General features: G+C 45.4%; 1 protein-coding gene across 1 annotated transcript in view; it reads right to left on the bottom strand.

Annotated features, from left to right (window-relative positions):
- Positions 1 to 1,459: 1,459 nt before the first annotated feature.
- fbxl7 (F-box and leucine-rich repeat protein 7) overlaps positions 1,460 to 17,645 on the bottom strand; it is a 69,022-nt gene continuing 52,836 nt past the window's right edge. The window contains exons 3-4 of the mRNA XM_014188607.3: positions 5,452 to 6,087; positions 1,460 to 3,223 (exon numbers count right to left, since the gene is read on the bottom strand). Coding sequence (XP_014044082.1) covers positions 2,487 to 3,223; positions 5,452 to 6,087 — 1,373 coding nt within the window. The 3' untranslated portion in view covers positions 1,460 to 2,486. The remainder of the gene's footprint in view (positions 3,224 to 5,451; positions 6,088 to 17,645) is intronic.

The following is a 17,645-nucleotide window of genomic DNA, read 5'->3' as shown; positions in this document are numbered from 1 at the left end:
CACTATGATCTGTAGATTAGCCAAGGGGCATAATAATAACTCTCTGATCTGTAGAGCAGCCAAGGGGCATAATAATAACTCTGATCTGTTGAGCAGCCAAGGGGCATAATAATAACTCCATGATCTGTAGATTAGCCAAGGGGCATAATAATAACTCTGATCTGTAGAGCAGCCAAGGGGCATAATAATAACTCTGATCTGTAGAGCAGCCAAGGGGCATAATAATAACTCTGATCTGTAGAGCAGCCAAGGGGCATAATAATAACTCTGATCTGTAGAGCAGCCAAGGTGCATAATAATAACTCTGATCTGTAGAGCAGCCAAGGGGCATAATAATAACTCTGATCTGTAGAGCAGCCAAGGGGCATAATAACAACACTATGATCTGTAGAGCAGCCAAGGGGCATAATAATAACACTATGATCTGTAGAGCAGCCAAGGGGCATAATAATAACACTATGATCTGTAGAGCCACCAAGGGGCATAATAACAACACTATGATCTGTAGAGCCACCAAGGGGCATAATAATAACTCCATGATCTGTAGAGCAGCCAAGGGGCATAATAATAACTCTGATCTGTAGAGCAGCCAAGGGGCATAACAATAACGCCATGATCTGTAGAGCAGCCAAGGGGCATAACAATAACTCTGTGATCTGTAGAGCAGCCAAGGGGCATAATAACTCCATGATCTGTAGAGCAGCCAAGGGGCATAATAATAACTCTCTGATCTGTAGAGCAGCCAAGGGGCATAATAATAACTCTGATCTGTAGATTAGCCAAGGGGCATAATAATAACTCTCTGATCTGTAGAGCAGCCAAGGGGCATAATAATAACTGTGATCTGTAGAGCAGCCAAGGGGCATAATAATAACTCCATGATCTGTAGAGCAGCCAAGGGGCATAATAATAACTCTGATCTGTAGAGCAGCCAAGGGGCATAATAACTCTCTGATCTGTAGAGCAGCCAAGGGCCATAATAATAACTCTATGATCTGTAGAGCAGCCAAGGGGCATAATAATAACTCTCTGATCTGTAGAGCAGCCAAGGGGCATAATAATAACTCTGATCTGTAGAGCAGCCAAGGGGCATAATAACACCTATGAATGGAGGTCACCGTTCCAGACAGAGTTTCATGGCGAGCTCCTTAGTGTCTCTTTAGTTGGTAATCGCAAGCAATGTTTAGCATGGACCATTTCCTGAAATGTTTAAACAAAAAAAAATATATATATAATTTGTGTAAACCCAATATGGATGTGATCAGCACCACTTAGAAAAATCAGAAAATGAATTATTAGACACATAACAGTAACTCCTCAATGATGTCTGAGGGCAGAAAAATCATGAATTCCTGATAATTGCACATATTCATTTTAACATTAAGTAGCGTCTCTGTTTGATTGCATACTAGTTCTATAATAATAATAATTTTGAGACATACCTGACTCAGAGGCCATCCTCATTTAGGACATTATTTTATTCCACTATTATGTCAATAAAAAAAGAGAAGTGAACACACTTGTTCTAGTGATTGTCTGAGCATAGTTAGTGTACACAATTCTTTAACAAAATGGAACTGGACATTGAATTCCCCAAAAAACAAACCCCCACTTCACTAACCAAGGACATGATGGTAGGATTGTCTAGCGTTTAAAAACTGCAGACGAATGACATGTAAACAATGAATAAGAGCAGATTTTAGGCTCTAGTTGAAAAGCCAACATAAAAAAAACCTATCTAATAGGTTAAAAAGGAAATACAGAACGTTTGCCTCTGGGGGTGCTCTTGAGCCAAATGGGGTCCCCCTAAATGTACAGAAATATTGCTCATCGATCACCTCATTGGACAGGAAAGGTGCACACCTCTCCACGGCATGAGTAGAAGCATGTTGTTAATTAAAACTAAGGGTTTTATGTGGTTTCATGAGTTAAGAAATGGACTAATGTTCTATCATATGAACTGTACAGCCTCTTTAAGCAATGTGGAATGACTGGGAGTTACTGAACCCATGACTATATTGCCCACCAGCACTGCCAACTGAAAGGGAGACCTCTTCAGTGGAATGTCACACGTGAACCTTTGACACAAATAAGATAATCATTACTCATAATTAAATTGCATTCCATTTCAAATTCTTGGCCTGACGAGATAGTGACAAGATACTGAGAAAGCACTAGAGCTGAGTTTTTCATGCTATTATAGTTGTTCCTTTCAAATGAATATACACTAGTGTTTTATTATATACTAACAGCAGTCATCTGCTTAAAACTGATCCCTTTAGAATTAAAATATGTTCTTAAAAACATACATTTTTGAAAGTTGGGAAACAGTTTGTAGTGAGGGAATAGGGATGAAAAAAAAATAACTTAAAAACAGTCTTATGAGTGCTATAATAACAACTATGATAGATTGTCATGTGCATATTACATTATGTGTAGGTGTGGGATACAGGCTTCAGTTTGTAGCCCATTTCCCCCCCATCTCCTCAGAAAAAGGCCGGGTTTGTGTGCTCGATGACGCAGCGCTTGCAGTGGCGCTTCACAAAGCGGAGTGCGTCCAGTGGTGCGTCGCAGTCCTGCACGTTGAGCAGCTGCAGGTCGAAGCAGTTGGCCGCCACCACTTGCAGCCCGCGGCCTGTGATGCTCTCGCACGACTTGAGGCTCAGCCGCTTCAGATTGAAGCAGTTGAGCGCCAGCAGTTCCAGGCCTGCATCCGACACCAGCGGGCACTTCCCGATGTCCAGCGACTTTAGCTTGGGGCAACTCTTGGCCAGGTACTCCAGGCCATGGTCCGTGAGGCCTTCGCAGCCCCGCGCATTCAGGTATCGCAGCCGTGAGCAATACTTAGCGACATACCGAACCCCGACGTCAGTGATCTTTCCACAATGCGCCACGCTCAAGTAGCGCAACCGGCCTTCAAGCTTGGCGATCTCGCGCAGGCCGAAGTCGCTGACGTAGCGGCAGTCGCTGACGCTGAGCTCGCGCACGGCGGGGCAGTAGATGACCAGGTAGCGAAGGCCCTCGTCGGTGAGGCGCATGCAGCGCCGCAGGTAGAGGTGGGTGAGCTGGGTGCAGTGGGCGGCGATGGTGTGCAGGCCTTCGTCCTCCAGGGCCAAGCAGTCAGTCATGTCCAGGTAGCGGATGGAGATCTGCTGGCCATGCATTGGCGATAGTTTAAGGGATACCTCCCGCGTCAGACTGATGCAGGTCACCTTGGAGCAGCCTTGAGAGAGAGAGAGAAAGAGTGAAAGAGAGAGAGAATGTAGTATTTAGGTGTATTCAGAATTTAGAGAGCGTGTCAAAACTACCAAAAAACAAAAACAAAAGTGAAATACAGTCGACCACAGAACCCATTTCTTACAAAACAGTCCCAACATTCAGAGCATAGCTACTTTCTTAAGGCCCACTAATTACATTTTATGGAATGCACATGTCAGGTATTCCATGTCCTGTCTAACGTCACGTAAGAGACCATTCTACTCCTGTTTGTTTTAATTCCCAGAGTGATATTAAAACCAGAAGTCATGAGCATTGAGATCTGCTACTGATCTACAAATGGAAAGCAGCACGGCGCTCCATCTTGGGGGGGGGGCGAATTAAAACAAACACAACGACAAGTAGGGGACACGCCCGGGTTTTCTGGTTCCACAACCTTTTGCATATATTTTTCACGAGAACATGCCGGATGTTTTTAATTGTGACTGGCCACAGCCTTTCTTCTTTCACCAGGCCATCCCTTCCTGAAAAAACATTATGTTGAGTTGAGCACCTTTAAAAGGCTTCTCTTTCCTTCCTCCTATAACCTCTCTTGTGCAGACTGAAACGTGGGATGCCCAGTTGAGAGGAAAAGGAAGCAAGGTACGACAGCTCTGAGATAGCAAGAAGAGCGATGTTTGAACATTCGGGAAAGTGCTGAGCTGCCAAATAGGTTAGTTGATGGTCTTGCCTTTCGGAAGTGTATGAAAGCTATGAAGTGGATGGAATGGTTTTGCATCTAGGGGAAACATCTGAGATGTGTTACTCCACTTTGTTTCTGAACATTTTTCTTCCATTTGAGGCCTAATGAACAGAACCCAGATTCCTTCAACAGAGGGAACTCCAGCTGACCTATGACATGCACCGGGACGGCAACAATCTACTCCGGCAGGAAGAAGGGCACAGGAAGTGGGAAATAAAACACCAGGAAAGAGACTGAAGTCGCATTCCATTCCCATATTCCATGGTCCTCCTCTCTGAAAACACTGGAGACAGTATGCAGTGAGAGTGTAGATAGAGAAATACTGTGGCAAACAACACTGGGCTCTGGACAGTTTGTACCACAGAGAACATAGGAAGTTTGTTGGGTTGTCTCAGCAGGAGACCTGGGTCAAATACATACTGGTATACATGTAACATTTTGGGTGCACTTATCTTGAGATTTGCACTTTTAGGAGTATTCCATTGGTTCGTTCCATTGTGCCAGGAAAACTAGTAATTGAAAGTATTAAATAATGACATTTGACACGCAGTATGTATTTCCCCTAGGTCTGCAAAGCCGGGTTGACTTGGACGAGGTATTAACTCAAAGAGGCCCTTTTCACAGAGCTAGTCAAATTAGGGTTGTGTTATAAGCCTACATGTATTTTGACTAATCTTTCATAGATTAGTCATTTGACTCATGTCAGGTTTTCAGCATGGGAAATAATACTAATATGTGAACGCATTATTCAAAGAGTAGGTCTTTGAAGAGATGAGAGAAGAACATTCCAGAACATTGTGATCCTGTACGTCCTACATGTTGTAATGTAAACAGAGATAACGGCGGGGGGAGTCCTGGGAGTGGGAGGGACAGTCAGAAGTAGTATTCATTACTGCTAGCCCCTGGTTCCTGAAGAACAGGAGAGCTAGGTCATAGGTCATACTTTAGGAATGTACCACCTTACCCAAGGTTCCTCTGGTTTGTCTTCTTTAAAAAAAAGTTATTTCAATGTATCCCTTCCGTACTGGGAAATTAGTGCAAAGAGGTGGCCTTGCTGTATACGAGACTACCTCTCCAAGAGGAAGGTTGGCACCTTAGATACATTAGTCACCATAATGATTTCTGTATGGGAGACTACTTCTTCAAGAGGAGGGTTGGCACCTTAGATACAGAAATCATTATGGTGATTAATGTATGGGAGACTACCTCTCCAAGAGGAAGGTTGGCACCTTAGATACATTAGTCACCATAATATCTCTGAGCAGCATTTTTTTTTTAAATTTTTAAGGCAGGAGGAGGGTAAGTGTACTTTTCTTTCTTTCACACACAGTTTTTTATTTGTGGCACTGATTCCGCTGACAGCGGGTATTGGTCTACTTGTGATAACTGTAATATGTGGTGGTGTTTTTTTTTTCCCTACTGAACCTAATGAATTCACTTGACAGTAAGTCTGCTAAATGATTCAAATGTTCAACGTAAATGTAGATGTTTACCTGAAACGTCTAGATGCTCCAGATTGGGGCAGCGCGACACCACCTCGAACACGGCGTCATTGGACACGTTATAGCAGCCCGCCACCTCCAGGCGGCGCAGCTCGGGGCAGCACTGGGCCACCGTGAGCAGCCCGCGGTCCGTCAACCTCCGGCACCCGCTCGCCACCAGGGTCTCCAGCATCAGGCACACGTTGGGCGTGTCCTGGCAGAGGCGCCGCGTCAGTACCCGCAACGCCCGGTCGACGTGGAGCACGTCCCCCGCCAACCGGATGCTCCGCCACAGCCGGGGATCCCATGCCAGGTTGTACCAGCGGCGGCAGACGCGGGCGCATCGGCAGAGCTGGTTGGTGGGCAGGCGGGCAAAGACGTCCAGGAAGATGTGGTCCGGCAAGAGGTCGATGGGCACCGATGCCCCCTGGTGGTGGTCCCGGGTGGTGCGGCGGCGTGAGTGGGTGGCGGAGAAGAGAGGGGGAGGGGAGGTGGCGTGCACCATGGCAACCGTCTCAGAGGAGGAGGTGGAGGAGGAGCTGTTGAAGGGGGCCGACGGGGGGAGGAGAGGAGAGAGAGGGTGGAGGTGAGGAGGAAGGATGAGAGCAGGGCTGGGGGTGCTCAATGTCCGCATGCTCAGGTCCGAATCTGGGTGGGAGAGAAGGAGAGAAAGAAAGAGAGAGAGAGAGAGAGAGAGAAAGAGAGAGAGAGAGAGAGAGAGAGAGAGAGAGAGAGAAAGAGAGAGAGAGAGAGAGAGTGGGTTAATTGTTGCCTCTGTGTGTGTGAAACAACATACTGTCAGGTGACCAATAGGAATGACTCTCTTTGTTCTATGTGGCATCAGAGTGCTCCCCCTGAGTTGACCTTATAGATCGCAGGGCTGCCTTTAGTAAGAAGAAACATACTGCAACCATCAAATAAACTAAATGATCACCCATTATGTGTAACCACTGACTACACCGTGGATGGCTGCTGTATCCATTGTACCCAGATAACCACTGTAGACCATGTAGAGCATGAATCAAAATGAATTATTTCCTACAAACCATGAGTCAAAATGAATTATTTCCTACAAACCATGAATCAAAATGAATTATTTTCTACAAAACATGCATTAAAATGATTTATTTCCTACAAACCATGAATCAAAATGAATTATTTGCTACAAACCATGAATCAAAATAAATTATTTCCTACAAACCATGAATCAAAATGAATTCTTTTCTACAGACCATGAATCAAAATAAATTATTTCCTACAGACCATGAATCAAAATAAATTATTTCCTACAAACCATGAATCAAAATGAATTATTTCCTACAGACCATGAATCAAAATGAATTATTTCCTACAGACCATGAATCAAAATGAATTCTTTTCTACAGACCATGAATCAAAATGAATTATTTTCTACAGACCATGAATCAAAATGAATTATTTGCTACAAACCATGAATCAAAATGAATTATTTTCTACATTTCTAAACCATGTTTGGGTAATTTGTACTACAGGTAAATTAGGTATGAAAACAGACAGGTCCCGTCTATTATGGCCGTGAGCCGGAACTCTGCAGCGGTCCTACAACAGTCATGTCTATGCATCTGTTACAAGACATTGTGAAAGTACTTTTCCCCAATGGTCACTTACATAACTCATCATTATCATTGAAGTCATTAGAGTTATGTCTAAATTGGTTAGGTATACATTGTTTAAATGGTCGTCCCAAAATTGTCTGTCTATAAATCAGTATTTTCTGTCTGTCTGTCTGTCTCATTGAGGTACTATAATTAGTCTGTCTGAATATCTGTCTGTCAGATGCTAAACTACAGACTGTTTTGCTAGCACAGACTGGAATATGTTCCGTGATTCTTCCAATGGCATTGAGGAGTACACCACATCAGTCACTGGCTTTATCAATAAGTGCATCGAGGATGTCGTCCCCACAGTGACTGTACGTACATACCCCAACCAGAAGCCATGGATTACAGGCAACCTTCGCACAGAGCTAAAGGGTAGAGCTGTCGCTTTCAAGGAGTGGGACTCTAATAATAATATAAGAAAACCCGCTATGCCCTCCAACGAACCATCAAACAGGAAAAGCGTCAATACAGGACTAAGATCGAATCGTACTACACCGGCTCTGACGCTCGTCGGATGTGGCAGGGCTTGAAAACTATTACAGACTACAAAGGAAAGCACAGCCGCGAGCTGGCCAGTGACACGAGCCTACCAGATGAGCTAAATAACATCGATGCTCGCTTCGAGGCAAGTAACACTGAAACATGCATGAGAGCACCAGCTGTTCTGGAAGACTGTGATCATGCTCTCCGCAGCTGATGTGAGTAAGACTTTCAAACAGTTCAACATTCACAAGGCCGCAGGGCCAGACGGATTACCAGGACGTGTATTCCGAGCATGCGCTGACCAACTGGCAAGTGTCTTCACTGACATTTTCAACCTTGTCTGAGTCTGTAATACCAACATGTTTCAAGCAGACCACCATATTCCCTGTGCCCAAGAACACGAAGGTAACCTGCCTAAATGACTACCGCCCCGTAGCACTAACGTCTGTAGCCATGAACTGCTTTGAAAGGCTGGTCATGGCTCACATCAACACCATTATCCCAGAAACCCTAGACCCACTCCAATTTGCATACTGCACCAACAGATCCACAGATGATGCAATCTCAATTGCACTTCACACTGCCCTTTCCCATCTGGACAAAAGGAACACATGTGAGAATGCTATTCATTGACTACAGTTCAGCGTTCAACACCATAGTGCCCTCAAAGCTCATCACTAAGCTAAGGACCCTGGGACTAAACACCTCCCTCTGCAACTGGATCCTGGACATCCTGACAGGCCGCCCCCAGGTGGTAAGGGTAGGTAACAACACATCCGCCACGGTGATCCTCAACACTGGGGCCCCTCAGGGGTGCGTGCTCAGTCCCCTCCTGTACTCCCTGTTCACTCATGACTACATGGCCAGGCACAACTCCAACACCATCATTAAGTTTGCTGATGACACAACAGTGGTAGGCCTGATCACCGACAACAATGAGAGCCTATAGGGAGGAGGTCAGAGACCTGGCCGTGTGGTGCAAGGACAACCTCTCCCTCAACATGATCAAGACAAAGGAGATGATTGTGGACTACAAGAAAATGAGGACCAAGCACGCCCCCATTCTCATCAACGGGGCTGTAGTGGAGCAGGGTGAGAGCTTCAAGTTCCTTGGCGTCCACATCACCAACAAACTAACATGGTCCAAGCACACCAAGACAGTCGTGAAGAGGGCACGACAAAACATATTCCCCCTCAGGAGACTGAAAAGATTTGGCATGGGTCCTCAGATCCTCAACAGGTTTTACAGCTGCACCATCGAGAGCATCCTGACGGGTTGCATTACTACCTGGTATGGCAACTGCTCGGCCTCCAACCGCAAGGCACTACAGAGGGTAGTGCGTACGGCCCAGTACATCACCGGGGCCAAGCTTCCTGCCAACCAGGACCTCTATACCAGGCGGTGTCAGAGGAAGGCCCTAAAAATTGTCAAAGACTCCAGTCACCATAGTCATAGACTGTTCTCTCTGCTACCGCACGGCAAGTGGGTGCGGAGCACCAAGTCTAGTAGGTCCAAGAGGCTCCTAAACAGCTTCTACCCCCAAGCCATAAGACTCCTGAACAACCAATCAAATGGCTACCCAGACTATTTGCATACCCCCCCCCCCCCCGTCTGTCTGCCTCATTGAGGTACTATAATTACGTCTGTCTGTCTGATTGAGGTACTATAATTACTGTCTGTCTGTTTCATTGTGGTACTGTAATTACTAATTACAGTCTGTCTGTCTGTCCATCTGTTTTATTGTGGTACTGTAATTACTAATTACAGTCTGTCTGATTGAGGTACTATAATTACTGTCTGTCTGGCTGTGTCATTGAGGTACTATAATTACTGTCTGTCTGGCTGTGTCATTGAGGTACTATAATTACAGTCTGTGGGTCTGTCTTTTCTATCTGTCAGTCAGTACGTCTTTCTAATACATTAACTCAACCAAGTTGTGTTTAGCGAGTTAAAAAGCCCAAGTGTTTTCACTCCCATGGACTTTTTCAACATGTCACATGTTTGGTGGATGTGTTTCTGTAGGTACATGAAATTTGACCACTTGCTATTTTTGATATTGGAGTAGGCTATCTTCAAGCCATTCTCACCATGTCAGGACCAACACACAATGGTGTTCACCAGCCATAAACAAGTTCAAGGCCCATTCATGTGAATATACTATTATAGCCACAGCAATGAGAACCAAAATCTTCCCTCTTTTTCATTTGTCATGGAGATTAGTATTCCAGACCCTTCTGAGGTTTATCCCCACACACTGATGAAGAACACAGGCACAACGTCTGACAAAATGCCCTCGAAATGTCAAGTTCTCCAGACTGAAACTAACAAAATGGCCTCAGCAGCAACATGTTTTTTCTTTTCTCCAATTAGGCCAACAACTATCTTTTTGCAATCTTGAATAAAGATTCATTCCACCAAATCCAACACCAGAATCGTTGCATAGATAGAACAATTATAATCCAATGAACTGGCGTAACCTTCTCCTTGAACCAGGCCAAGCATTCCACGCCGAACAAGAAGTGCCGTGTAGTGCTGTGATAGTCTTTTGTGACAGTTCAGTAAATGACCCGAAACAACAATGTAACCAACAATTGCATTGTTTCAGTCCTTTAATTTTGATCATGAATAGACGACGTAGTAGGGATGACTGGACAGTTAATTTAGGTGCAATGGACCAGGAGGAAAGTCTTCATCAAACATTGTGGAGAAAAAACACTCGACCAAACACATAAGCTACTGTACATGTTCTACTTTGACAGCAAAAAAATATTGTGGCACACTTGCCTTTGTAGCAAAATAAGAAAAAAAATGCACTGTATTGTTATGGTCCTGTTACGTATGTTTGCCTTGGATTGGGGGTGCGCTTAGCATCCCGTGTATGAGCTCACACAAATTCATGACGTACCGACTGTTAGACTACGCCTCAATTTACCACAGGCTTGCTAACCTGCGTGGACATCACAGTAGAAGGAGTTTTGAAGTAAATGTTGCTATTATTGAGTTTTGTATGGTCTCATTTTATTTTTTTATTTCACCTTTATTTATTTATTTGACGAAAGCACAGCTTATAGGGGCAGCTAAAAGACAAGAACAGGACCTTCTCAAACCCAACTGGTTTGAATACTCGAAAGGTGATTTTGTATGAGAAAAAAGGCGCCTCCTTTGAGATATAACCGTATATTAAATTTTTTTTAAAAACGATGACCAGTTTTACTGATCACAAAAGACGTCAGTTGAGAATGCAAAAGAATGCCATTTTCTCAACCAACACAGAAGGTGTGGGAGTCCTGCAAACACACAACTTAATCTAAAGCTAGTCGACTAGTTAGTAGCTACACTGTGTGATTTTTATTTATTTTTTATTTCACCTTTATTTAACCAGGTAGGCTAGTTGAGAACAAGTTCTCATTTGCAACTGCGAACTGGCCAAGATAAAGCATAGCAATTCAACGCATACAACAACACAGAGTTACACATGGAATAAACAAAACATACAGTCAATAATACAGTAGAACTAAAGAAAACAAGAAGTCTATATACAGTGAGTGCAAATGAGGTAAGTTAAGGCAATAAATAGGCCATGGTGGCGAAGTAATTACAATATAGCAATTAAACACTGGAATGGTAGATGTGCAGAAGATGAATGTGCAAGTAGATATACTGGGGTGCAAAGGAGCAAGATAAATTAATAACAGTATGGGGATGAGGTAGGTAGATAGCCCATCTGTAAACAGCCCATCTATGTACAGGTGCAGTGATCTGTGAGCTGCTCTGACAGCTGGTGCTTAAAGCTAGTGAGGGAGATATGAGTCTCCAGCTTCAGAGATTTTTGCGGTTCGTTCCAGTCATTGGTAGCAGAGAACTGGAAGGAAAGATGACCAAAGGAGGAATTGGTTTTGGGGGTGACCAGTGAAATATACCTGCTGGAGCGTGTGCTACGGGTGAGTGCTGCTATGGTGACCAGTGAGCTGAGATAAGGCGGGGCTTTACCTAGCAGAGACTTGTAGATAACCTGTAGCCAGTGGGTTTGGCGACGAGTATGAAGCGAGGGCCAACCAACGAGAGCGTACAGGTCGCAATGGTGGGTAGTGTATGGGGCTTTGGTGACAAAACGGATGGCACTGTGATAGACTGCATCCAGTTTGTTGAGTAGAGTGTTGGAGGCTATTTTATGGATGACATCACCGAAGTCGAGGATCGGTAGGATGGTCAGTTTTACGAGGGTATGTTTGGCAGCATGAGTGAAGGATGCTTTGTTGCGATATAGGAAGCCGATTCTAGATTTAATTTTGGATTGGAGATGAGTTTACAGTCTAACCAGACACCCAGGTATTTGTAGTTGTCCACGTATTCTAAGTCAGAGCCATCCAGAGTAGTGATGCTGGATGGGCGAGCAGGTGCGGGCAGTGATCGATTGAATATCATGCATTTAGTTTTACTTGCGTTTAAGAGTAGTTGGAGGCTACGGAAGGAGAGTTGTATGGCATTGAAGCTCGTCTGGAAGTTAGTTAACACAGTGTCCAAAGAGGGGCCAGAAGTATACAGAATGATGTCGTCTGCATAGAGGTGGATCAGAGAATCACCAGCAGCAAGAGCAACATCATTGATGTATACAGAGAAGAGAGTCGGCCCGAGAATTGAACCCTGTGGCACACCCATAGAGACTGCCAGAGGTCTGGACAACAGGCCCTCCGATTTGACACACTGAACTCTATCAGAGAAGTAGTTGGTAAACCAATCATTTGAGAAACCAAGGCTGTCGAGTCTGCCGATAAGAATGTGGTGATTGACAGAGTCGAAAGCCTTGGCCAGGTCGATGAATACGGCCGCACAGTAATTTCTCTTATCGATGGCGGTTATGATGTTGTTTAGGACCTTGAGCGTGGCTGAGTTGCACCCATGACCAGCTCTGAAACCAGATTGCATAGTGGAGAAGGTACGGTGGGATTCGAAATGGTCGGTAATCTGTTTGTTAACTTGGCTATCGAAGACCTTGGAAAGACAGGGTAGGATAGATATAGGTCTGTAGCAGTTTGGGTCTAGAGTGTCACCCCCTTTGAAGAGGGGGATGACCGTGGCAGCTTTCCAATCTTTGGGAATCTCAGACGATACAAAAGAGAGGTTGAACAGGCTAGTAATAGGGGTTGCAACAATTTCGGCAGATAATTTTAGGAAGAGAGGGTCCAGATTGTCTAGCCCGGCTGATTTGTATGGGTCCAGATTTTACAGCTCTTTCAGAACATCAGCTATCTGGATTTGGGTGAAGGAGAAATGGTGGGGGAATTGGCGGGTTGCTGTGGAGGGTGCCGGGCAGTTGGTAACGGTGTGTCCTAGCCTCAGGGCAGTGGGCAGCTGGGAGAAGTTGCTCTTATTCTCCATGGACTTTACAGTGTCCCAGAACTTTTTGGAGTTAGTACTACAGGATGCAAATTTCTGTTTGAAAAAGCTAGCCTTAGCTTTTCTAACTGCCTGTGTATATTTGTTCCAAACTTCCCTGAAAAGTTGCATGTCACGGGGGCTATTCGATGCTAATGCAGAATGCCACAGGATGTTTTTGTGCTGGTCAAGGGCAAACAGGTCTGGAGTGAACCAATGACTATATCTATTCCTAGTTCTACATTTTTTGAGTGGGGCATGCTTATTTAAGATGGTGAGGAAGGCACTTTAAAAGAATAACCAGGCATCATCTATCGACGGGATGAGGTCAATGTCATTCCAGGATACCCCGGCCAGGTCGATTAGAAAGGCTTGCTCACAGAAGTGTTTTAGGGAGCGTTTGACAGTGATGAGGGGTGGTCGTTTGCTCGCAGACCCATTACGGATGCAGGCAATGAGGCAGTGATCGCTGAGATCTTGATTGAAAACAGCAGAGGTGTATTTGGAGGGCGAGTTAGTTAGGATGACATCTATGAGGGTGCCCGTGTTTACAGATTTGGGGTTGTACATGGTAGGTTCATTGATAATTTGTGTGAGATTGAGGGCATCAAGCTTAGATTGTAGGATGGCCGGGGTGTTAAGCATGTCCCAGTTTAGGTCACCTAGCAGCACGAGCTCAGAAGATAGATGGGGGGCAATCAATTCACATATGGTATCGAGAGCACAGCTGGGGGCAGAGGGAGGTCTATAGCAAGCGGCAACGGTGAGAGACTTGTTTCTGGAAAGGTGAATTTTTAGAAGTAGAAGCTCGAATTGTTTGGGTACAGACTTGGATAGTAATACAGAACTCTGCAGGCTATCTTTGCAGTAGATTGCAACACCGCCCCCTATGGCAGTTCTATCTTGGCGGAAAATGTTATAGTTAGCGATGGAGATTTCAGGGTTTTTGGTGGTTTTCCTAAGCCAGGATTCAGACACGGCTAAGACATCCGGGTTGGCAGAGTGTGCTAAAGCAGTGAGTAAAACAAACTTAGGGAGTAGGCTTCTAATGCTAACATGCATGAAACCAAGGCTTTTACGGTTACAGAAGTCAACAAATGAGAGCACCTGGGGAGTGGGAGTGGAGCTAGGCACTGCAGGACCTGGATTAACCTCCACATAACCAGAGGAACAGAGGAGAAGTAGGATAAGGGTATGGCTAAAGGCTATACGAACTGGCCGTCTAGCACGTTCGGAACAGAGAGTAAAAGGAGCAGGTTTCTGGGCATGATAGCATAGATTCAAGGCATAGTGTACAGACAAACGTAAGGTAGGATGTGAGTACATTGGATGTAAACCTAGGAATTGAGTAATGATGAGAGAGATATAGTCTCTAGAGACGTTTAAACCAGGTGATGTCATCGCATATATAGGAGGTGGAACAACATGGTTGGTTAAGGCATATTGAGCAGGGCTAGAGGCTCTACAGTGAAATAAGACAGTAATCACTAACCAGGACAGTAATGGACGAGGCATATTGATATTAGAGAGATGCATGCGTAGCCAAGTGAACATATGGGTCCAGTGAGTGGTTGGGCTGACTGGGGACACGGCGATTCAGACAGTTAGCAGGCCGATGCTAACAAGCTAACAGTTAGTAGGCCGGGGCTAAACAAGCTAGCAGTTAGCAGACCGGGTTAGCAAGCAAGCAGTTGGCAGACCAAGGCTAGCAGTTAGCAGACCGGGGCAGGCAAGCTAGCAGTTAGCAGACCGGGGCAAGCATGCTAGCAGTTAACAGCTGGTGCTAGCAAGTTAGCCTTTGGGGGACATCGCGATGGGGGTAAGTCTGTTTTTGCCTCTTCGTGCGGTGACGTCGATAGACCAGTCGTGGAATTAGTAGGGTTCCAAGTAGCTCTAGGTAGCTAGTAGGCCGCAGTTAGCAGAATGGGCCTTCAGCGGACATCGCGCCTGAGGGGCCTGTTGGAATCCTCGGGCAGATTATATCGGTATTCCAGTCGTAGAGGATCGGCGGGGTTCCGTGCCCCGTACTGGCAGTAGAAGGGGTCCGGATATTGTAGCCCAGAGGTGGGCTTCGGTGGTAGCACAGGAGCCCTGGCCGGGCTAGCTTCAGGCTAATTGGTGCTTGCTCCGGGATGGAAATGCTAGCCAGGAGTAGTCACCCGGGATTGATGTTAGCTAGTTGCAAAGCTCCAGATGAAAATGTTCAGAGTTTGCGGTAGGAATCCGGGGATATGGGGGAAAAAAATAGGTCCGTTATATGCTCTGGTTTGAGTCACTTTGTTCGAACTGGCGAGAGCTTTCCGAGCTAAAGGTTAGCTGATGACCGCTAGCAATGGTTTGCAGACTGATAGCTGGTAGGTAGGTAGCTGGCTAGCTTCAGTTGAGGTATTCCAGTTCGGAGGTAAATAGAAATACTTTAAGAAAAAAAACAGATCCACGCCACATTGGGTGAGGCGGGTTGCAGGAGAGTATTTAGAAGTTGAGGTTTCGGGAAATATTTAAAAAAGATATGTGAAAAAGAAGATGTAAAAAGATATATACAAGGGACACGACGGGACAAAGACAAAGACGTCTGACTGCTACGCAATGATGAAGTCGGCCCTTTCACCATTTTCACCCTCAATAGTCAAGTTCAGGATTTGGTTAGAGGGTAAGGTAGCATATATCCTAGATCTGTGCTTGTGAAAAGCCTTCAACGAGCGTCAGCCAAGTTGTTGCTTACAGAGCAAAACATATGACTTGTCTAAAAACATAAAAAATAAAAAGACTTCTGAGCTCACTAAAAAGTAAGAACGATAGATCTGTTGACCAACCGTTCTTGAAGATTGAGAAATAAGGACAATATCATGCCTGTCATGTGATACATCTACAATATGGCAATTATAGCACTCAATGAAAATGGAGCAAAGAAATATGGACTCTTTCATCTCACGAGAGCATTAACAGTAATTGCTCCAAAATACGAGAAGCAACTGAGATTGCAAGCTTATCTCACATACTGAACCCATTGTTGCAGTCTGTAAAGAATCTTTCCCCCTCTTTGAAAGTCGAACATTAGATGTTTTGAGCGTGGGGCCAAAGCTACAACAATTCTTCGGGTGGGCTCCTTGAGTCCTGTCGTGAAGGTGAGTTAAGAAGAGGTCAAGCCTGTTGTTTACTTTCAAGAAGTTTCCATGGAGGTGTGTGGTCAGCAGAAGCTTTACTCAAAGCATTGGATGGGTGTAAGTAAGCATGGGCTATTAGAGGGAGTTTTCCACTCTTTTCTTCCAACAGCTGTTTCAATTAAGGTTAATCCTTTAATCCACGAAAGGAGGTAAAGAAGTGTACATTTAGGGAGAATGGACAGAGAATTGGCACACAGGACATGTCATTCTTACAGACCTAGGACATCATGCTAACTTGAGGCCTACTATATAGGAACTAAAACACTATATTGTTCCCTCTGTTTGGTGCTTTATAAATTCTTAAAAGGTAGGCCTATCCACAACGGGACAGTCCCCGTATGTTTGGCATTTCCCCCTCTCTCGCTCTCTCTCTCCTCTCTCACTCATTTCATCTCTGTTTCTATATCTCTCTCTCTCCTCTCTCTGGTGTGTTTGAACAAAATTCAAAGCTACCCTTCTGACATATCTCCAGCTCTGACAATCATGATCACTTTCCTCGGCAACTCTAAAAAGAAATTCAGAGGCCTGACAGCCTATTGAGTTTCACCAAAAATGCCTCATATGTTTTGCATAAAGAGAAACAGACAGTGATTTCACAGGTCGTTATTCACACAGAGGCTTGACCCATTGGATTCTATGGTAACCTGACTCACCACAGCACCCTGGCTAACAGGCTAGTAGGAGGTAGGAGACTCACCACAGCACCCTGGCTAACAGGCTAGTAGGAGGTAGGAGACTCACCACAGCACCCTGGCTAACAGGCTAGTAGGAGGTAGGAGACTCACCACAGCACCCTGGCTAACAGGCTAGTAGGAGGTAGGAGACTCACCACAGCACCCTGGCTAACAGGCTAGTAGGAGGTAGGAGACTCACCACAGCACCCTGGCTAACAGGCTAGTAGGAGGTAGGAGACTCACCACAGCACCCTGGCTAACAGGCTAGTAGGAGGTAGGAGACTCACCACAGCACCCTGGCTAACAGGCTAGTAGGAGGTAGGAGACTCACCACAGCACCCTGGCTAACAGGCTAGTAGGTGGTAGGAGACTCACCACAGCACCCTGGCTAACAGGCTAGTCAGAGGTAGGAGACTCACCACAGCACCCTGGCTAACAGGCTAGTAGGAGGTAGGAGACTCACCACAGCACCCTGGCTAACAGGCTAGTAGGAGGTAGGAGACTCACCACAGCACCCTGGCTAACAGGCTAGTAGGAGGTAGGAGACTCACAACAGCACCCTGGCTAACAGGCTAGTAGGAGGTAGGAGACTCACCACAGCACCCTGGCTAACAGGCTAGTAGGAGGTAGGAGACTCACCACAGCACCCTGGCTAACAGGCTAGTAGGAGGTAGGAGACTCACCACAGCACCCTGGCTAACAGGCTAGTAGGAGGTAGGAGACTCACCACAGCACCCTGGCTAACAGGCTAGTAGGAGGAGAGCCTGTATCCTAGAAACATACTGTTCTTGTAAGAAACTAAGTCACTGTATGGTGGTGTCACAATGGAAAAAGAGAGACCTGTATCCTAGAAACATACTGTTCTCAT

The sequence above is a fragment of the Salmo salar genome, chromosome 03 (genome assembly GCF_965601325.2).
Source record: "Salmo salar chromosome 03, fSalSal1, whole genome shotgun sequence".
Lineage (NCBI taxonomy): Eukaryota > Metazoa > Chordata > Actinopteri > Salmoniformes > Salmonidae > Salmo > Salmo salar.
This window is presented reverse-complemented; position numbering and strand designations above follow the sequence as displayed.